The sequence below is a fragment of the Drosophila yakuba genome, chromosome 2L, assembly GCF_016746365.2.
Source record: "Drosophila yakuba strain Tai18E2 chromosome 2L, Prin_Dyak_Tai18E2_2.1, whole genome shotgun sequence".
Taxonomy (NCBI): Eukaryota; Metazoa; Arthropoda; class Insecta; order Diptera; family Drosophilidae; genus Drosophila; species Drosophila yakuba.
Window position 1 is genome coordinate 15,258,303 of NC_052527.2, and position 19,664 is coordinate 15,277,966.

Below are 19,664 nucleotides of genomic sequence, written 5' to 3' on the forward strand. Positions count from 1 at the left end.
CTTGGCCAGCAAACTGAAAAAGCGAAACTTCAAAAAACCCGACTTGACTTGGCAACTGGAAAAGTGGAAAAGCGGAAGCACGAGCTTTCCCCTCAAAAAGCTCTGGCGATTGAAGCTTTCGTCCTGGCGAGGCGAAAACGTAAATGTCAGTCATGGAGTTCCAGTCGTCGGATACATGTGGAACACAACGAACACAGCAGAAGCCTCTCGCGTCTCATCCCCCGAATACAATGCGAAAAAGTCTGTACAAAAAATAGACAAATAAAGAGCAGGAGCGAAAACACCACTCTGTGCATAAAATATAACTCCCGGAGAACTGAATACCTGCAAAAAATACGCGTTAAATGGAATTACGGTGCGGGAATTGATAAAGTGAAGTGTGTTACAGCTAGAGAGCAAGTGAAACAAAACGAATACATTAATAATTCATGCCCCTCAGAGTCAGAGTCAGAAGCTTACTAGTTTGATAAGAAATTCAACGTAAATCTGATATAATGTAGAAAAGTGGTACAAAGAAATATACACAGCATATACCATATAGCATATAGCACAGAACACTGAACATAGAACATAGAACACACCGCAAACTCAAACAAAGTTGACAAAAAAAGCTCACGCCCCTCACGTCTCAGTTTTTTCTCGGATTATTTGTGAAAGTGCAACAAACACATATAAAAAACAGGGAGGAGAGGGCACAGCAAAAAATAGAAAAAACAGTGACGGCAGGACCTGCAAAGGAATTGCCATCATTTGGGGATTACGGAATTATCGGGATCCGTTCTCATTAAAATGGATTTAAGGCAATGCCAATGTGCTGAGCTGCATTTGTGCATGGGATTGGGATTATCGATTGTAATGCGCAGTCATCAAATTATGTTTGAACAACGCCGCCGCAACAGCGATAATAGCAACAACATAAACAACAAACACTGAATTGGCCCCTGACCCCCTTTGTCAGCCCCCCCTCCATCCAGCACCCCCTACGCCCCTGCCCACGCAAAAGGAGCAGCGAAAGAGAAGAAGCGTCTTATGAAACAATTGAAGCACCGGCCAAAGGAGCAAAGGAGCAGACAAAGACAGAGACAAAAACAACGGCAAAGGATAAAGCGGAGAACGAGAAGAAGAGGAAGCAGTAGTAGCAAAGCAGGAAACAACAACAACAAAAACAACCGCAACATCGCATTTTTAAACGGCAATACGCAAAGTAAGTGAAGTGTAAAGTGAGCGAGATGGCAATAGAAAGGTGTAGAGTGCCGCGAAGAGAGGCGGAGAGAATACACTTGAAGAAATCGAGCAGCCATTTGCAAGGGATGCTCAAAAAATAAATTGGCAGCCTTGTTGTCCAAGGATTCTAGTAGGTAAAGAATTCAGAGAGGATATACATAAGTGTACGTTTACAACCAATTGAAATGAAAATGGTTTGAGAAGTTAAATAGAAAATAAAATATTTAGATGATAGAAGATTTCCCCATACAACTCAGTTTTGCACTGTTGTGGTTGCCACTTTGATTTGTTCTCGTACAGGAAGTAAACGTTAAAATAATCCTGATTGGTGATCATTTCAATGATCGTACCATAAACCATAAACTTCCTAGTTCATATTACATTTCTAAAGGTGTTTTATAAAATAAAAACATACACATTCATCCAAAAATTTAAAAATTACAAAAAAATTGCATACCTTTTTTTATCTTGGTTATTAGAAAAAAGAAGCGATCCTCATCTACGATCACTTCTGTTTGTTCTGTGTAGGGATGAAGAGCAGGTGAGAAGGCAGTGAAGTGGAGTGAAGCATTTGTCGCATTTGTGCAGAATTCTCGACGTAATTAATGTTTCAAGTCTGTGTGTGTGTGTGTGTGAGTGCGAAGGTTTGTAAACTAGGTCACTAGGAAGTTAGCCCCTTGACGACCATCCCCTCTCATCAGTGCCCCTTCAGCGGCAACTCTACGTCAAAGGTGTCAACTCGCCAAATCTGCAACCACACCTTAGTTAAATGAGCCACCCTGTAGCCACCAAACCACCCACCAAACCACCCACCGCACCACCTCTTATTCGTCCTTAACACACCGCCATGATTAACGCGCCTCACTGCGATTAACTGGCAAACAAATTTGGAGTGGTGCTGCGGTGGTGTTTGTTTGTGCTACGCCGACAGCATTTCCATTCAATAACACACGCCGCTCGTATGCAAACACTGTAAAAAGGTTTTATGCAAAAAACCCACCGTATTTGTGCATGAAAAACTGTCATTCATCATCCGACCAACACAAATAACCGGTAATGGCATCGCCACATTATGGCTTTGTATTTTTTTACATCCTCAAACGCAAAACTTTAGTTGATTTCTGACTTGCATCGCATTCATCACTCACTTCAGCCTTAGAATACGTATACGCAATGTTGGATCAATTGATTTATAGGCTAATTAGATGGAACCTAAAAAGACGTACTAAATATGCTACGTTTTTATGCTATTGAAAAATTTTTTTTAGTACGAAGAACGTATATACTATCTGTTTTATATTCACTTACAGGCAGATTTCAATCAGGACCTTTCTTTAATGGGATATATTAGGTCTAGAACAGCCGAGCAGCAACTCTTAAATTAAATATTTTAGTACCCTAATAAATTATGAAACGTGCTGACTGTAAAATATATAATACAATTCATACTTTAAGTTATTTTTTGTTGTCCTATATGGTTTTACGTATCGGTGTGTATGTACGTATGTAACTCGCACACGCAGGACACGGAGATAAAAAGGCTTCGCCTACATAAAAGTTCTATTCTTTTTTATAGAAAAATATTGCTGGCAGGAGTTTAGAACATTGCCAAAGGGGATGCGGACAGATGGAGCGGGGGTGTGGCGAGTAAAAGCCATAAAACTCAGGCGCCGAAGCGCAAAATGTCCTTGCCCTGTGCAAAAAAAAAGAAATTGAACAGCAACAACCAAGTGAGGGCAGAAAAAAAGGAGAACAACAGCAAATAAAATACAAACTGCTTATTTATTTATTTGTTTCGACAAATCTCAATTGAAACAATGCTTAAAAGCTTCGAAATCAAAACTTAAATAGAAACCACACAGACATCCAGACGAATAAAACGAAAACGATAGAGCGCGAGACAAAGAGACAATCACTATTAAATCCAAGTTCAATTCGGTCCGCAAACAATTGAATTTGTTGCAGATTTGATTTGGCTTCATGTGGATTGCGATAACTATTTTCCTGGGATTAGTATGGGATTGGATTCACTGGCCCGACCGCAGTTTGCTTCCTAATGAGATTTGGATAATTAAAATGAAATTCAATAATTGAATTCCAATGAATTTAAATGTTAGGGAAGCTCTAATTCGGCTTTTGTGGTGCGGCATTATTGGCATTAAGGTGGAGGGATATAAAAAGCATTTGGAATTCGATTGGATGTTTTTATTTCGTTTGATTGGTCAGCAAGGTCACATCGAAACTGACCTAAGCTAATGCAAATTGACTTTTCCTGTCAATCCAATTTATATTCGACTTGCGGGAAGTGTTCCGCTTTTCTTTCACTATCACGGCGTTATACCTATTAAAGCATATCAACAACCAAATTAAGCCAAAAGAACAATAAAATGCAACTCATTTCAATTTTAATAATGGATTTGCTGGCGGTCTTATTGTGTTTCAAATTTGGTTATTTTCTTTAGAAATGTTTGCATACATTAGGACACGAACACAAAAACATGCTTTGGCTCAAGCTCTTAAACCTTTAAAACGTTATGCGCACATATTTATGTACGAACAAATGAAGGAAAATCTCCTTTCGCCTAATTCCGAATTAAGCTACAAGGAAACACATAACGCAGAAGTATGCAACAGAAATAAAATTTAAATCAGCACGTTTATGAAGTGGATTATTACGACTGAAATGCTTATTCAACATTATTAGACAGGATTTATTGTCAGGAAAGCATTTGAATTTGCTTTTTATTCGTGCTACTCAAGTATTGGCAACTATAGCAAGCAAACCAGTTATCCTTCTATTGCAAAATACACATTGCAGACAGATAGTCTAACCTGGCTTAGTAGCAATCAACATCAACTTTAATTATCATCTAATGTCTTTGAACAGCGCATACTAAGTGCAGTTGCGATAGTTGTTAAAGGCATTATGTATGAATGAATGGAAAAAATATTTATACAAATAAAGGCTTGCAATGGTTTTCAGATTCTTATCAATAGAAGGCAATAAGTAGAACATCCCATTCAAAGTAACACTGTTAAATATTAATAATAATTTATTATAAATCTAATCAAAGCATTGAAATGTATTTTTCCTATCTTACCTTAGTGACCGCCATTTACTTATGTATATGTATTTCATAATTTTATTGTCTTTCAACGCCGCATAATATCCCGTATACCCATCGGCAGGAACATACCAAAGTGTATAAATTGCTTACGTTTGCCCATGTAGTCATAAAAATTGCTTTGGCACATAAAACGAAGCTTGACGCTCGCTTTTGGTTTTGGTTTTGGTTTTGGTCTGGTTTGGTTTGGTTTTATTTCGCCCCTTGCCATTTTTGTTTCGTTTGGTTTCCATCGCTGGTGGGCTTGTTTTTTGCGAGGGTCCTGGCCGTGTCCTTCTTATATTTCTATTTCTATTTGTATTTGTATTTGTATTCCCCGATTTGTTCGCTCGCCAATTCGGTAATCACATTTCAAGCGTTTTATTCGTCCTGATTCCAATGCCCAGTGCTGATTCATGTTTCTGTTTCTGTTTGTGGTCCCTGTCTTGCAGGATATGACAAGTGATGGTGCTGTTACGTTTTGGATATTTTTGCTTTGTTTGATCGCCTCGCCGCACCTGCAAGGGGGCGTGGCCGGGAGGCCCGATGAGCTGCACATCGGCGGCATCTTTCCGATAGCCGGCAAAGGAGGATGGCAGGGCGGACAGGCGTGCATGCCTGCCGCAAGACTGGCGTTGGATGATGTCAACAAGCAGCCGAATCTGCTGCCGGGCTTCAAGCTCATCCTGCACAGCAACGACAGCGAGGTGAGTAGTCACTACACCGAGAAAATTACTTTATCATATATGTACCCAGTTACCATCAAATGTAGTTCCAACTGACATGGCGAATGTTTTAATCATACTTATACCACTCCATATATGTATTATACACTCTTGATGAAGGTTCTGTTTGAGCCACCCCGCCCAGCAAAGGGCATATTCGCTCAGTGCATTTGTAAGTTGGAAAGCGATAAGCCCTACTTATATGCAGCCCGGCAGTCTCCTCTGGTGCCCTGTCACATACCCTTGGGTGCCACTTATTTTGTTTCGTTTTTGTTTCTGCTCACTGATGAGTGGAGTGCTGGCTGAGCGCTGAGCACTGGCATTCATTAGCATATTTCTCCAGGGGATCAGGGGGCAGGGGGCAGGGGCTGGGCTCTGTTAACAAAGGACAAACAGTTTTATTATGCCGCATTAAAGGGTATTGCTACGCATGTGTTCCACAAATTGAATTCGCCGCACAATCCGCCATGTCCAACAATATTTGGCAATGCCTCGGCTTAATGACCGCACATAAATTGCGATTGAGATTCGACTGGAGCACGTTCGAAACGTTGCCAGCAGCAATTATATTGGCTGAGTTCGGTTAATCGGGCTTTTATGTGCCTGATTCGTAATTGATAAAGGGTATTTAATATTAAGAAAAATGTGTGTATATTTCGTAGTTCAAACAAGGTCGCCCAATAAATGTCGCTTGGTGTTCATTAAATCTTAAATGAATTTACTTTACTCTTGTAGTTCATCGCTGTAAGTGTAATTATTTAAACACGAATCAGTCAGTCTTTACGCGAAAATCTTTTTATTCCTGAAAGTTTCTGTGAGATCAATAAGTGAAAGTTTTCCTATAATGTTTGAACTTGCTTTTTGCAATCAAAAGTTTTACGCATTTTATCGCTCATGGCAGCTGCACGAACTGAACTTCTGTCCTAAGCTTTTCTTGGAAAAATCACTATAATCAATATAAACAGTATTGATCCCTTCGTTTTTATTGATCATTATTTAAAACAGGCAAATGTTGGCCTTTTAAGAGCAAAGTATATGTGGCTGCCATATTCGTAGTAAATAGAAAAAATAGAGAATGAAAGCTGAAATGTAAAAGGAACAGCCAATAAATCAAATTTTCAATAGTACCCATTTCTGTGGATTCTGTAACTTCTGTTGGCTTTTAGCGAACCAGCTATTAAACAAATACCCGTCCTCCAAATAGTCATGCATCATAATAAATGGCCAGTAACCGATGTAGTTTCCGTTTTCCAGTTCCCCTTTCAAGTTGCGCCATCAATGCCCCTTGGCGCGTATCTAATACATATAAAACAAAAACAACTATATTTATTTTTTCATATTTTGCACATATTTTTTTTGTGGATTTCCCATTTTAAGGGTCTGCGGTACAGTTGTTGCGGTTTCCACTACTTCGGCGGCTGTTTTGGGCCTGCCTATTTTTAAGCGCGAACCTCATTAGTTTTAAGTGAGCGAAAGCTTAACTACTTGTTTTGAGTTTTGAATGAGGTCACTTTGCCCCGGCCGAGCCGTAGCTCATCATTTGAGTTATTTTTATTCAAGGCTGCCAGGAGGGACAGACACTACTATATCCTAGGCCACATACAAACCTACATACAAACATACGTAAATACGTAAATACACGCCCATTTACGGGCCAGATACGGACATTTAGATAGGAACAGAGCCGGAGAGGTAAACCGAGTCCTGTCCCTGGTCATATCTGCTCGTATCTGTTCATATCTGGTCTGCTCTGTTCAGTTCTGGTCTGGTCTGGTTAGTTGAGTTCAGTTCAGTTCAGTTCGCTTCGCTGGACTGAGCCAGGCGCGTTATGTTTGTGGCTTAGGCAAACAGCTTCCGTTAAATGCTGCATAATTAGTTGCCATCTCCAGGTCCCACAGCCACCTTCTCCTCCGCCACATTCACTCCCACCGCCTCACCCACATCCACATCCACATCCACGTCACTTGGCAAGCGACAAGGGGCAAAGGTCGCACGCAATGTTTGCCTTTGCCTTTGCCTTTGCCGCTGCCTTTTGCTTGACCTACTTTGATGTGTGAAATGTCCCAAAGAATCCTCCACAAAAGCGCTGAGCAGAGAACAACAGAAATAATAATAATAAACAAGGCAGGATGGTTATCCCTTGATACGCGAAACCCCGGGCCGCTTAAGTCCAAAATCCAACAGACGTAGTGCATAAATTTCAGCGAATCGCTAATCTAACTTTGATTTTATAATTCCCAAATGGGGTCTGAAAAATCGCATTATTTCACTAGCGAATCTGTCACTTTCTATCGGCTAAGTGCCTTCATGCGAACCGCTGAAATGGCTTAAACCGGTTGTCAAGCTTTAGGAATAAGCCGGAAATTGATTTAATAGCGGTGTGCTGCTAAAAGGTTTTTGTTTTCTTTTTAAATTAATGTTTAATTAAAAAAAAACATGGCATTCAATTGTTTTTATTCGACTAGAAATAAGAAAAAAACACACATTATCAATTGAATTTCAACACTCAAAAGGTAAACATAATAGTATAGGTAATAAAATAAACAGAACCTGCGAGTTTGAATTTAAATTGCATATTTATTTATTCACTATGTAATATGTTCGTTAAAAGTTTTTGCACTATATGAGAGAAAAAGGCATTATATTTATAAATCAGTTAGGTATCTTTTTGTTAATCTTGAAAGTATTATAAATATGAATATAAGATGTACATATGCTGCTGAGTTGATCTAAAAAAGGGCTTGCCTCTGCCCACGAAAGCGAAAAGGGAAACTATTTAACTAGAGCGGAGGCTCAGATTGTGGCATGCCTCGCTACCCTAAGCCCACACCTAAATCCAAATAGATGGAGTACTATGAACAGGATAATACTTATGCATAAACAGGGACTGGACATGAAAAGGAAAAGAAAGAAAAAACCAATTAGAATGGTTGTTTACACGCAAGCCAAGTAAGAAATATGAAAATTGTCGTCAGCAGCAGGACGACACGGGGGCTTTGGGCCAAAGTAAAGGAAACGCCGAACAGAGAAACGAGTTTGCCATGTAAATGAATGAATGGGAGAATGAATAAGTGAATGAATGAATCATTTATATGGCCAGTGTGGATACACGTATGCACATGTATGTATGTATATCACAACTTCAGCACCAGGGAAAAGTGGCGCGGAAGGGGCACACCCTCCTGAATTATTCATTGTCATGAATGAATCTTGTTTAATTGATAAATGCTATGACATGGGGATTAATAAAAAGCGTAATGGAAAAATATCAACCAGGTGCGACATAAATTAGCAAGGACTTCAATATGGAAATTCAACTAACAATATTACTTTAAATTAGTATAATAAATCACGCTTAGCTGGGTTTCAGCGCTTTTAAAATATACATTTATGCATTGATTGATTATAATTCGTAATTTTCTCTGTTAGCAAGTTGTTAAAACCGTTTTAGTTTTAAATAAGCAGCATTTCACCCACTTGATCAATGCGCGTTTTTAATCATATTGGCGAAAATTTGGTGATAATGCAATCTCCTCCTAGGCCAGTTTTGTTCATTAAATTCAATTCAAATGCCACAGCAATGTCAAAAACGCCTCGCATAAATCACAAAGCCAATTAATCATTTCAATAATTATATTCCAATGAAGACAGACACATAAATAACAGGAAATTCGCTATTAATAACTCCTGAAGGGTCGTTGCTTAGCATAATCATAATCAATACTTCGCGATGGCCATCAAGCGAAGCCCACATGCTTATGTATATGAATATTTACCGAAGACTGACGGGAAGTATAATTTTCTTGGCAACTGGCTAATTCCGCTTTCCCCCCCTCCCAAACCCCTCCCCCCTTCATCAACAGTGTGAGCCTGGTTTGGGCGCCAGCGTGATGTACAATCTGCTCTATAATAAACCGCAAAAGCTGATGCTGCTGGCAGGATGCAGCACGGTCTGCACCACTGTAGCCGAGGCTGCCAAAATGTGGAATCTAATTGTGGTAAGTGAAATTTGCATAACGCCAGCATGGCATACTTTACCTTGTTCACTGCCCACAGCTCTGCTACGGGGCCTCGAGCCCGGCTCTGTCGGATCGCAAGCGGTTTCCCACTCTATTCCGCACCCATCCATCGGCCACGGTGCACAATCCCACGCGCATCAAGCTGATGAAGAAGTTCGGCTGGTCACGGGTGGCCATTCTACAACAGGCGGAGGAGGTCTTTATATCGGTAGGATGCAACTTAAGCTCCTTAGTACATTTCAATTTAAATGAACAATCAATCATTTACAAACAGACCGTGGAGGATCTCGAGAATCGATGCATGGAGGCTGGCGTTGAAATCGTAACTAGACAATCATTTCTATCCGATCCAACAGACGCCGTGCGCAATTTGCGACGCCAGGATGCACGCATCATTGTGGGACTCTTCTACGTGGTGGCCGCCAGGAGGGTTCTCTGCGAGATGTACAAGCAGCAGCTGTATGGGCGAGCTCATGTATGGTTCTTCATTGGTGAGTCCAAAATGTGCCTTCAAACCAGATACTAGTTAAATAGATAAGCATGGCTATACCCATTGTAAGTCCAAAATGTGCCTTTAAACCAGATACTATGTACTACCCATATCTAAACTCCTAAAGGCTTGTACTCCTAATAGAGTTTATTTTAGAGTGTGTTCCTCTTTTAACTAAACTGTATTTTTGTTCATTGTTCAGGCTGGTACGAAGACAACTGGTACGAGGTCAATCTGAAGGCAGAGGGCATCACCTGCACTGTTGAGCAAATGCGCATTGCTGCCGAGGGACATCTGACGACAGAAGCACTCATGTGGAATCAGAACAATCAGACAACTATATCCGGAATGACTGCAGAGGAATTTCGGTAAGTACTCCTCGAGCCTTTGCTAAACTTATGGCTTTAATGTGCCCTCCTATCACACAGACATCGACTGAATCAGGCGCTAATCGAAGAGGGTTACGACATCAATCACGATCGCTATCCGGAGGGCTATCAGGAGGCACCCCTGGCCTACGATGCAGTGTGGAGTGTGGCTTTGGCCTTCAACAAAACCATGGAACGATTGACGAGCGGAAAGAAATCTCTGAGGGACTTTACCTATACGGACAAGGAAATTGCCGATGAAATATACGCTGCCATGAACTCCACACAGTTTCTGGGTGTATCTGTGAGTTTGTAAATCTTGTTTTATAACTCTTATAATTTTACCGTGCAAAATGTTTTCTTCAAGGGCGTGGTGGCATTCAGTTCTCAAGGCGATCGTATTGCTCTTACTCAGATCGAACAGATGATAGACGGCAAGTACGAGAAATTGGGATACTACGACACTCAGTTGGATAACCTATCCTGGTTGAATACTGAACAGTGGATTGGTGGCAAGGTAAGCAAGTCAGTTAGCTTGGGAAAATCAATCCTAAAACCAAAATGTCGGACGATGAAAGAAAGCAGGAAAACAGAAAGCATGTAGCGACTGATCCAGAAAAGAACAGAATTGCGCCAAATGACGGAACAGATTCTGGAAGATCATTAACGGGCTTTAGTCAGAAAGATGATGAACCCAGCGAGCCATTATCATCTGTAAGTCTTAAGCAAGGTCCTAAGGTAGCACCAAAACCGAAAAAACCCGAGATAATATCGTCAACTTCGCATACTGGTAAAGATGCAGTGCCCCAGAAAGATGCAGACAATGAAGAGCCCGGCTTTTCTAAGTCATTTAGAAAAGAATCTGTTCAAATGCAGGCAAATAGAAACAGTGCTGCATCAAAAGGTGAAGATCAAAAGATATTAATAAAGACCGTACCCGGAAAATCCCTCCTAAAAGATTCTGACGATGAAAATGTGGAGACATCTAGCCGTTCAAAAAATTACCCAGTAGCAAAAAAAGGATCTTCAACGAGGCGAGTTCGCGAGCCATTTGACTCATTTAATAGGGAAAAGTACCTGGCAGATTTGATCGATTATGATCGATCGTCCGAAGAAAAGGAACCAGCTTCTGAACCAGACAGTACTCTTCGACGTCGTTTTCTCAGAAATAATGAATTCAATTCTACATCAAGTCTGGAATGTGAGGAGGAAGAGCTGGATCTAGATTCAGCTGGATCTGCCACAATGCGAGGAAGCTATCGAATGGCACAGAATACCGGTGACGATCGACCTGAAATCCTAGCTGAAATAATTAATATGGGCAAGTTGAAGGAGCTTAAGGACCAACGCGAGTCAAATAAAGGATTTCTTAACAACCGTCGAGATGATAAGACCATTGATGAGGTGAAAGGTTCCAAGACCACAGGAACCAGTAGAAGCCATGTGGAAGAAGTTAAATATAAGGACACCGCAAGTGATGCTGAGGACAATAATGCATTAGTAAAACACATAGGCACAATCACAAAAATCTTTAGTATTGCTCAAAGAGTGGAACAGAAGAAAAGCTCCAAAGAAAGTGAAGAAAGTAAGGACGAAACAAGTAACGATGAAATAAATAAAGACGAAATTAATAGAGGTGAAATAAATAAAGATGAATTAAATAGAGGTGAAATAAATAAAGACGAAATAAATAAAGCCGATGAACAAAAACCTTCCCCAGAACCAGAAGTCCAATTGGAGGCAAAGAAAGCTTGGACTTTTCCGATCACAGATACATCGCCAGATATCCCTGGAGAGGATCAGCCCCTGCAAGAATACCAAATGGTTAAAATTGGAAAAAGAAATAGGAAGTTCAGGAATATAGGAATAAATACGGATATAAGCAGAAAAACCAAAATCAAACCACTTCCCAGCAAGTCTGAAAGTGGTGACCTAGAAGCATACCACGCCGATGGAAGATTGCGAGATATAGGGATATCTACTGAATATCATCCAAAGCGGAAGAAATATAAACAAAGAATAGAACCAGACGATGTTCCTATTGATATAGGACAAAGCGATGATCGGGTAAGGGAAGTTGGAGTGAATACTAAAGTCCTGCCAAAAACCATAGTTCCACCGATTTCCGAAATGCGTGAGCACAAAAGTGGTCAATTAAGGGACGTTGGGGCCAACACAGATAAGCCATTTTGGCCAATCGACGACGGCACCAATGTGACCTACATGAGACCGATAAAAACCAATATGAACGAATTGAATAAACTGATTGTGGATCCACCACCGGATAATGGGCCCTACAAGATGCCAACCAAAGAAGACAGTCGAGGTTACTACAAAGGCTGTGAATATCATTTTCCTGGCAGAACTCAATGGCGCAGGCTTTTCTACAATAGAACCCATGGAATTTATGAATTACGCCGTCCAAGTCATTGGTTCTACACACTAATTTTCTCCGTTTTGTATATTGTCTTTGTCATTCTTTTTTCGTTGGCCTGGTTCGATTTAATCAAAAATGACGCACCCAGGAAGGCGCCCGTGATGAAGATGTCTCAACCATATATAAGTTTCGCTCCTTTCGGTACACGAACAAGTACCAATACGGTGTCATTTGATCCCAGAAACAGCACGGAAGTCATGGAAAAGTATGCTGGGATAATGGCTCTCCTGGAAAAATATGGAGACCATGGCCAAAGCCCGCGTTTTGAATCTTGTACAGCCGATGAAAAGTTTGGATATCCCAGCGGCGAACCGTGTGTTTTTCTAAAAGTAAATCGGATTATTGGATTTAAGACCGAACCCTACATCAATTCCGATGAGCTGGTCAGTGCTAAGATCAACGAGGTTGAGTTTACGGCCCTAAAAAGGTTATTGGAAAACACCACATCACAGGAGGATCGTCTAAATCGCACTTGGATTACTTGCCACACAGATAAGGACGATGTTTTAATTGAATTTCATCCAGAGCCGGCGATAAGAACGGAATACACCGATATTGAAGAGAAAATTGAGTATGTCGCTGATGAGGGTAAAAAGTCATTCTTTGGCCCAAACGATCTAAATCGCATAGTGGCTCTCAAGATAAAAAATCTAAAAGCAAACGAGCGTGTTCACATTAATTGCAAAATGTGGGCTCGTAACATCCATCATAAGAAGCAGGGTTATGGTCAAGTTTCGTTTTTTGTGTTATTGGCTACAAACGAAAACCGCGAAAGGGTGGAAAAATTGCTCCGACATGATGACTCATTATAAAAAATGTTTTTTTGTATATAATTTTCCAATTAAATGGTATAGTTTCAATTGATATTTATTACATCTATAATCTAGGTTCCTCAAGATCGCACAATTGTCACCCATGTTCTACGCACTGTGTCCTTGCCATTATTTGTGTGCATGTGCACAATATCCAGTTGTGGCATATTCGTTGCCTTCGCCTTGATCATCTTTAATATATGGAATAAGCATAGAAGGTAGTTTACATTTTTAAAGTAGTGCCCATACAGAATTGAGAAAGGTTTCAAAAATTTCAGAGTAATACAATCCTCGCATCCCGTTTGCAATACGATCATGTTATTTGGTGTCATCATCTGTCTAATATCTGTCATCTTACTGGGTATCGACGGACGCTTTGTCAGCCCCGAGGAATATCCACAGGTGGGAGTGCCTTGCCTTACAGGACTCTATACTTCGATATCTAACTTTTACTTTATCAATATTTCATTAGATTTGTCAAGCGCGGGCTTGGTTACTATCCACCGGTTTTACACTAGCATACGGTGCTATGTTCAGCAAGGTCTGGCGTGTGCATCGCTTTACAACAAAAGCAAAAACTGACCCAAAGGTGCGTTAAAATGATATAAATAAATATTCAATACTCAATAATCACCTTTGTAATTGCAGAAAAAAGTGGAACCTTGGAAGCTATACACCATGGTTTCGGGGCTCTTATCAATAGATTTAGTGATATTACTCTCATGGCAGATCTTTGATCCGCTGCAGCGTTATCTCGAAACATTCCCACTCGAAGATCCAGTATCTACTACTGATGATATTAAAATACGTCCAGAGCTTGAGCATTGTGAAAGTCAACGCAACTCCATGTGGTTGGGTATGTTGCAAAATATGCACATTAATCACATATAATATTTATATTATTTTTTTCAGGTCTTGTATATGGCTTCAAGGGGCTAATCCTGGTGTTTGGTCTGTTTTTGGCCTACGAGACACGCTCCATTAAAGTGAAACAGATCAACGATTCGCGTTATGTGGGCATGAGCATCTACAACGTGGTGGTCCTCTGCCTGATAACTGCTCCGGTGGGCATGGTCATTGCATCGCAACAGGACGCGTCCTTTGCCTTCGTTGCTCTAGCTGTGATATTCTGTTGTTTCCTAAGCATGCTGCTGATATTTGTGCCAAAGGTCAGTCCCTTTATTTGCTTAAAGAAGTCCCACATTTGTAATGCTCTTTATTCGCTTAGGTCATTGAGGTCATACGTCATCCCAAGGATAAGGCCGAATCGAAATACAATCCCGATTCAGCCATTTCGAAGGAGGATGAAGAACGCTATCAGAAACTTGTTACAGAAAACGAGGAATTGCAACGATTAATAACACAGGTTTGTTAAATAATGGTAGATTATCTTTATAAGAATTTTTTAGAATTTTTATTTAAACGTTAATCTAAAAGAATTTTGGTCTTATCATCATTTGAACAAAAGTCAAGGAGTGGAATTTCCAGCGACCCCAGTGAATGCCATTAAGGATGACGGTTTCCCCTTCTCTAAAATAAAGTCCATTTAGCGAGCTGTAATTTAAAATATTATAATGTTGAAACTTCTCATAAATCCAATTTTACTTTCATATCTTTACCTTGACAAACAAGAGTGAAACCACCAACCACCGCCATGGTGGGCTGCACAATTCTTACTAGACTCGTCATTATCACGATCAAAAGTAGAGAACCTTTTGTTTATGTGGTATTTAAGGGAGTCCCCAGCTGTTCCAGAATATTGTCCCACCCGTTCCAGTTTATATAACTCAGTTTCACTGCCCACTTGAAAGTCATCAAAGTGCGCGTATTCTGTAGCGCCGGTGCCATGCTTCAACTGAATGAAAAGTTCGTGTGGTTGTTCTCTAGTCATCAGATAAAGCTTCTGGAGACCGATAAAGAATTCTCCATTAGGATTGCCAAATCCATCCTTGTAATTAATCCAAGATTGGTTGAAGTTAATACTTCCATCCAGGCGTCTTTGAATGACAATCCAATCTCTTGTGGTCGTCTTGCACTGGGTCACTTGAAAAGGTTCTTCTCCTGGCAGTTTCAGCTGGTAAATTCCATCTGGAATGCCACTAGGACAGGTGTGTGGTGAACTCTGACCCATTTGGAACTGCAAAATCCATAAAAGAAACACAACAAGGCTCGATTTCATTTTGCTCAACATGTGTACTGATACCCGTTCGGTGCTTTACTGAAATATATTTCGACATATCTACTTTTTAATTGGGTACATTCAGACGCAGTTTTGTGGTTTTAAATAGAAACTCAATTTACAGCCTTTAACCGCATTGTTTGATATACATTAATTCTATTTGGGTCGCCATTTAAGTAAATGGATTCTATATTTTGTTTAGAATTCGAAGAAAAGAACTACATGTTAGTTGTTTTGTTTATTTTTGTTTTTTATAAGCAACCTTGGCTTTTGGTCAAACCTTTAATAAATCTGGTTTTTCCCCTTGCAGAAGGAGGAAAAGATTCGAGTCCTGCGACAGCGGCTGGTGGAGCGGGGCGACGCCAAGGGCACAGAACTGAATGGTGCAACAGGTGCCGCCCCCGCAGGTGCCGTGGCGACCACTTCGCAGCCCGCCTCCCTCATCAACTCATCCGCACATGCCACGCCTGCAGCCACACTCGCAATCACACAAGGTGAGTACATGGTGGAAGTATGCACCCCAAATGCCCCTAGCCAGTTGCATGTGGTACTCGATGCTAGTGTCGTTGGTTTAGCTGGACGTTCTTAATCGTAATGTTCTCGATTTTAACTAGAAATCTTAGCTCTATTCGTGGGCATTGACACAATTGATTAGGAACAACCAATAAATGGAGTTCAAAGGTTATTTGCTTATGCTAACGCAATGTAAACTCAATTTTCGCACTTCAACAAATGTTTTTCGTTTTGTAAACAAAGGCCATTTATCAGTTTCTGGAATGTCTATAGCTTTTCTAAATATGTACCTTCAGCACTCTTGTCCTGTAGTTTTGAGCTTATTTATATAATCAGCACTACTGCACTATATTAAAAATCTCCACACTACTTTCACATTTCAGCAAGATGTTTCAAATCACATTTTTAACAATATGTAAAACATGTAACATGTGAAATTTACAAGTATTAATCCAAATTTATTTATTTTGCAGATACTCATGAGCATCGTACATGAAAAAACTTGTCAATTTCCTTTGCGTGATAGGTGAATTATACAAAAGATATGAAATGCAAATAATGATGCTAAAGGAAGATGGATTTAAACAAACACGTACTTAAAGAACTTTGTATCAACTTTAAGCTGAGCTAAATAAGTGAATTGGTAGCAGCAATTTTGTAGAATAATGAAATATGTATTGTACCTTAAACGTGTTTAGCATTAACATTGAAAACGAAGTAATTTTAACTTAAAAGAAAACAAAAAATCGACACTAGCATCTAAACTAAGCGAATTGTTAGGCTTTAAAGTTGCAACTCAGAAACCAAAAATTCTAGCAAATCAAGAAAATCCTGTAAAAAACGATCGTGTTAAAGTTAGTAATTTTTAAATGCAGAAAGGGAAGAGTAATTGTTGTTTTTTCTTGTTTAGTAAATACTGTTCTTGGGTTAGACGAATTATCTTTTTAAACCTCATTTGCTCAGCGCTGTCTCCTAGAGCTCTCTATACTTAATTATAATAAATCTGCATAGATGAAAATTCCCCAAAAGGCGGCCTTCTCCTGATTCTTAGTTTTTATTTACTTCTTTTTTCTGAACCAGGTCGCGGCAATACAAACCAAACTCCTAGACTCCGGGAATCAAACCATGGAACTCTGTCCTTCTCGACAGGATAATCGGTTTGGTTCCCAATATGTTAGCTAAGTTAGCTTTAGGCACTTTGAATAGATCCATGTGTGTATGTGAGGTGTAAATGTGCACTCGATAAAAGTTTTAATAGTTTACATTTCAGCAAATCGTAAAGAGCACAAATCGAATGACAAGTCTAGCAAATATTAGATAATGAAGGGATATGTATACATTTAGCTTAGACTAGTGTAGCATCAAAAGTTAATATATTACATTATGGATGGGTTGAGTGCTCAAGAAACGTTTTAATTTTTATGTACTGTTATACATAGACAAATTAAATGGTAATGAGAAATTTTTGAACCTACTGTAAGTTCTAAAATCGCATTTATAAAGTATATATATTATACACCGGAACCGAGGAGAGACCGAGCATAATTGAGGACGTCGTTATATAGGAATTGACTTTATTTAAACTAATACTAAACTGAACCCTATTGACAAATGATTAACTTACTCACTTGCATAACATACTATCACTCACTCACCCTTCAACGAAATCGAATCTTTTCAATTCAATTCAAACTCACTCACATCCAAGTAAAACGGAATTATATAAAAAAAAAACATCACAAAAAGTGCTATAAGAAACATACATAGACAACATCAAATTCCTACGAAATGAAAGACTTTAAAATCTAAGCCGTTAAAAAAATGGAAAACCAAGCAAAAGAAATGAATACTATACACACGATAAACCATGATTATATATAAATATTGAAATATATATGAAATTTACACATGGCGAAGAACATCTCTAGTACATTGATATTTGTTAAGAGTCGTTGGAATTTGTAGTTTAATTGGATTGTATTTCATACACATATAGGGAACGCTGTTAGGGTAGACGTGTAACTCGAGATCATGTATATTGTATATAGAGCATTTAGCTGCGCCTCCTAAAAACACAAAAACATAGAAGAGCCACAACGGCAACCAAATCTACAAATGCAACAAGTAATCGACATTTATTTTCGAATCCGAATCAATTATTTGCTTTTGTCCTCAAATCACAGCCGAAAGAAGAACTTCTAGCAAAGTAAGACACAGTTTAGCCAAGCTAATTGTTGTATAAATACGAGTAAATAGAAAAAGCAAAGGTTAAATAAATCCAGAATTATTTCAAAGGAAAACACAAAAAAGTGAAATTCTACTGTTAGTGACAAAATAAATATGAACCACGACAAATGGTAGCAATATGCAGGAAAAAACAAAAGGTCAAAGTAATGAAAAACTCGGTATGTTCTTATGAATGTAACACTAACGAATTAATTTAAAGTTTAATAAAACGGAATAAATGAGAATTTTACTGAATAAAAAACACAAAACAGAATTGAACAAATAAATTACTTTTATTAATTGGGTTGGGTTATTCCGTTTTGTTATCTACACCATAAACAAAGATGCCATTTAAATCGACTTTTGTTTTAATTATTGGTTTAAACAATTTATGTGCGTTTAAAGTAGTTAAATATTCTAAAGCTTTATTTAAAGGTAACTTTTTTAAATTTCAAGTTAATTTGCTTTTAAAGGTTGAGACTTAATAATTATCGTCCAAAAATTTGTTTCTTGAAATGCAAATCGTTCTTAAAAGCAAACATTTATTTCGCACCACACCACAGGGCTTAAAAACTTTGATTTGCACATTACGTATTTTTTCAGCCTAACATTTTTATTTAATAAGCTTTAAAATTACCTTTTAAAGATGGATGCATGTTAAAACAAAGTGTTTATAAGTCATATTAATATACATTAAATTAGCGTAAAAAAAAAGTATTTTACATTGAGTAGATGTCAAAACTTAACATTTTACATATGGGTTGTGTCTTGGTTAATGATTTCTGTTTATTAGATGCGAACTAAATGTTATTCAGGCATGCTCTGGTAATCGAATTCTTAAGATATTTACGATTTCGATTTGAAATCGAAAAATTGGTGCTACGGTTTTCGAATTCGTAAGAATTTTTCGATTTGTATAACCGGCACTTTTGACTAGCCGAAATCAAAAATAAATAAAAATAAAAAAATAATATCAAATCAGATCTTATTTACTAAGGAAAACAAACAGTTTACTCAGTGGTCTATTGATGTTTATTCCTCATCACCACAAAATCATTTTGCCACTTAGTTATTTCTGACCCCACCTCAGATTTCACAAACAAAATGTTGCCGTCGGCAGCAACAATTTTTGAATTGGCAAGGGATCGATAAGTACGTCGCCAAAAGCTATCGCGGAAGTTGCCATACTGTTGGTGAAACGAAACAAGCGGGTAAATATATTTATAAAATATAAAAGAATTTAATAATTAATTTAAAGAAGGACCAAACCTATTGTTTGTAAATTATGCTATTCAATAAAAAAACTGTTACTTTATCACTCGTTTCAGATATGTGACTGTTTATGAAATTATTTGATATGTGATTTTCAATACAATTATTTATTTTTAGCGTAAGTAGAAAGACTTAAAAATTATTTAAACTACTTGTTACTCAATCAAAAAAAAAAAAACACTTACATATAAAACATTTTCGTTTATATAACATCCTTATTTTAAATAATTTAATTTTTGTTCGCGATAGCTTACAGTGAAAATAATTAATAACAATTAATGTCCCGTCGATTCGT

General features: G+C 38.6%; 3 protein-coding genes across 3 annotated transcripts; 2 read left to right on the plus strand and 1 right to left on the minus strand.

Moving 5' to 3' along the window:
• Positions 1–152: 152 nt before the first annotated feature.
• LOC6528283 (gamma-aminobutyric acid type B receptor subunit 1) lies at positions 153–18,371 on the plus strand. The gene is made up of 16 exons (XM_015198411.3): positions 153–1,204; positions 4,781–5,035; positions 8,917–9,051; positions 9,110–9,280; positions 9,347–9,563; positions 9,765–9,930; positions 9,991–10,234; positions 10,298–10,447; positions 13,255–13,397; positions 13,458–13,581; positions 13,652–13,768; positions 13,828–14,035; positions 14,092–14,348; positions 14,408–14,545; positions 15,669–15,852; positions 16,345–18,371. The coding sequence occupies exons 2-16, from the start codon at positions 4,784–4,786 to the stop codon at positions 16,365–16,367; spliced, it is 2,529 nt and encodes an 842-aa protein (XP_015053897.1). The 5' UTR covers positions 153–1,204; positions 4,781–4,783; the 3' UTR covers positions 16,368–18,371.
• On the plus strand, positions 10,454–13,233 carry LOC26536177. Its single transcript, XM_039370524.1, has 2 exons — positions 10,454–11,541; positions 11,602–13,233. The coding sequence occupies exons 1-2, from the start codon at positions 10,492–10,494 to the stop codon at positions 13,177–13,179; spliced, it is 2,628 nt and encodes an 875-aa protein (XP_039226458.1). The 5' UTR covers positions 10,454–10,491; the 3' UTR covers positions 13,180–13,233.
• Positions 14,579–15,680, minus strand: LOC6528284 (angiopoietin-related protein 1). The gene is made up of 2 exons (XM_002089301.3): positions 14,799–15,680; positions 14,579–14,733 (listed from the first exon to the last, which is right to left on the minus strand). The coding sequence occupies exons 1-2, from the start codon at positions 15,368–15,370 to the stop codon at positions 14,610–14,612; spliced, it is 696 nt and encodes a 231-aa protein (XP_002089337.3). The 5' UTR covers positions 15,371–15,680; the 3' UTR covers positions 14,579–14,609.
• Positions 18,372–19,664: the final 1,293 nt, after the last annotated feature.

Excerpts from the sequence above, each read along its gene's own strand:
- LOC6528283 (XM_015198411.3), top strand. The coding sequence starts at position 4,784 with ATGACAAGTGATGGTGCTGTTACGTTTTGGATATTTTTGCTTTGTTTG. Across the intron at positions 10,448-13,254 it reads AACAGTGGATTGGTGGCAAG|GTTCCTCAAGATCGCACAAT; the intron begins GTAAGCAAGTCA and ends TCTATAATCTAG. Across the intron at positions 13,398-13,457 it reads ATATGGAATAAGCATAGAAG|AGTAATACAATCCTCGCATC; the intron begins GTAGTTTACATT and ends CAAAAATTTCAG.
- LOC26536177 (XM_039370524.1), top strand. The coding sequence starts at position 10,492 with ATGTCGGACGATGAAAGAAAGCAGGAAAACAGAAAGCATGTAGCGACT. Across the intron at positions 11,542-11,601 it reads ACGAAACAAGTAACGATGAA|ATAAATAAAGACGAAATAAA; the intron begins ATAAATAAAGAC and ends AATAGAGGTGAA.
- LOC6528284 (XM_002089301.3), bottom strand. The coding sequence starts at position 15,370 with ATGTTGAGCAAAATGAAATCGAGCCTTGTTGTGTTTCTTTTATGGATT. Across the intron at positions 14,734-14,798 it reads TTTCACTCTTGTTTGTCAAG|CTCGCTAAATGGACTTTATT; the intron begins GTAAAGATATGA and ends TTTAAATTACAG.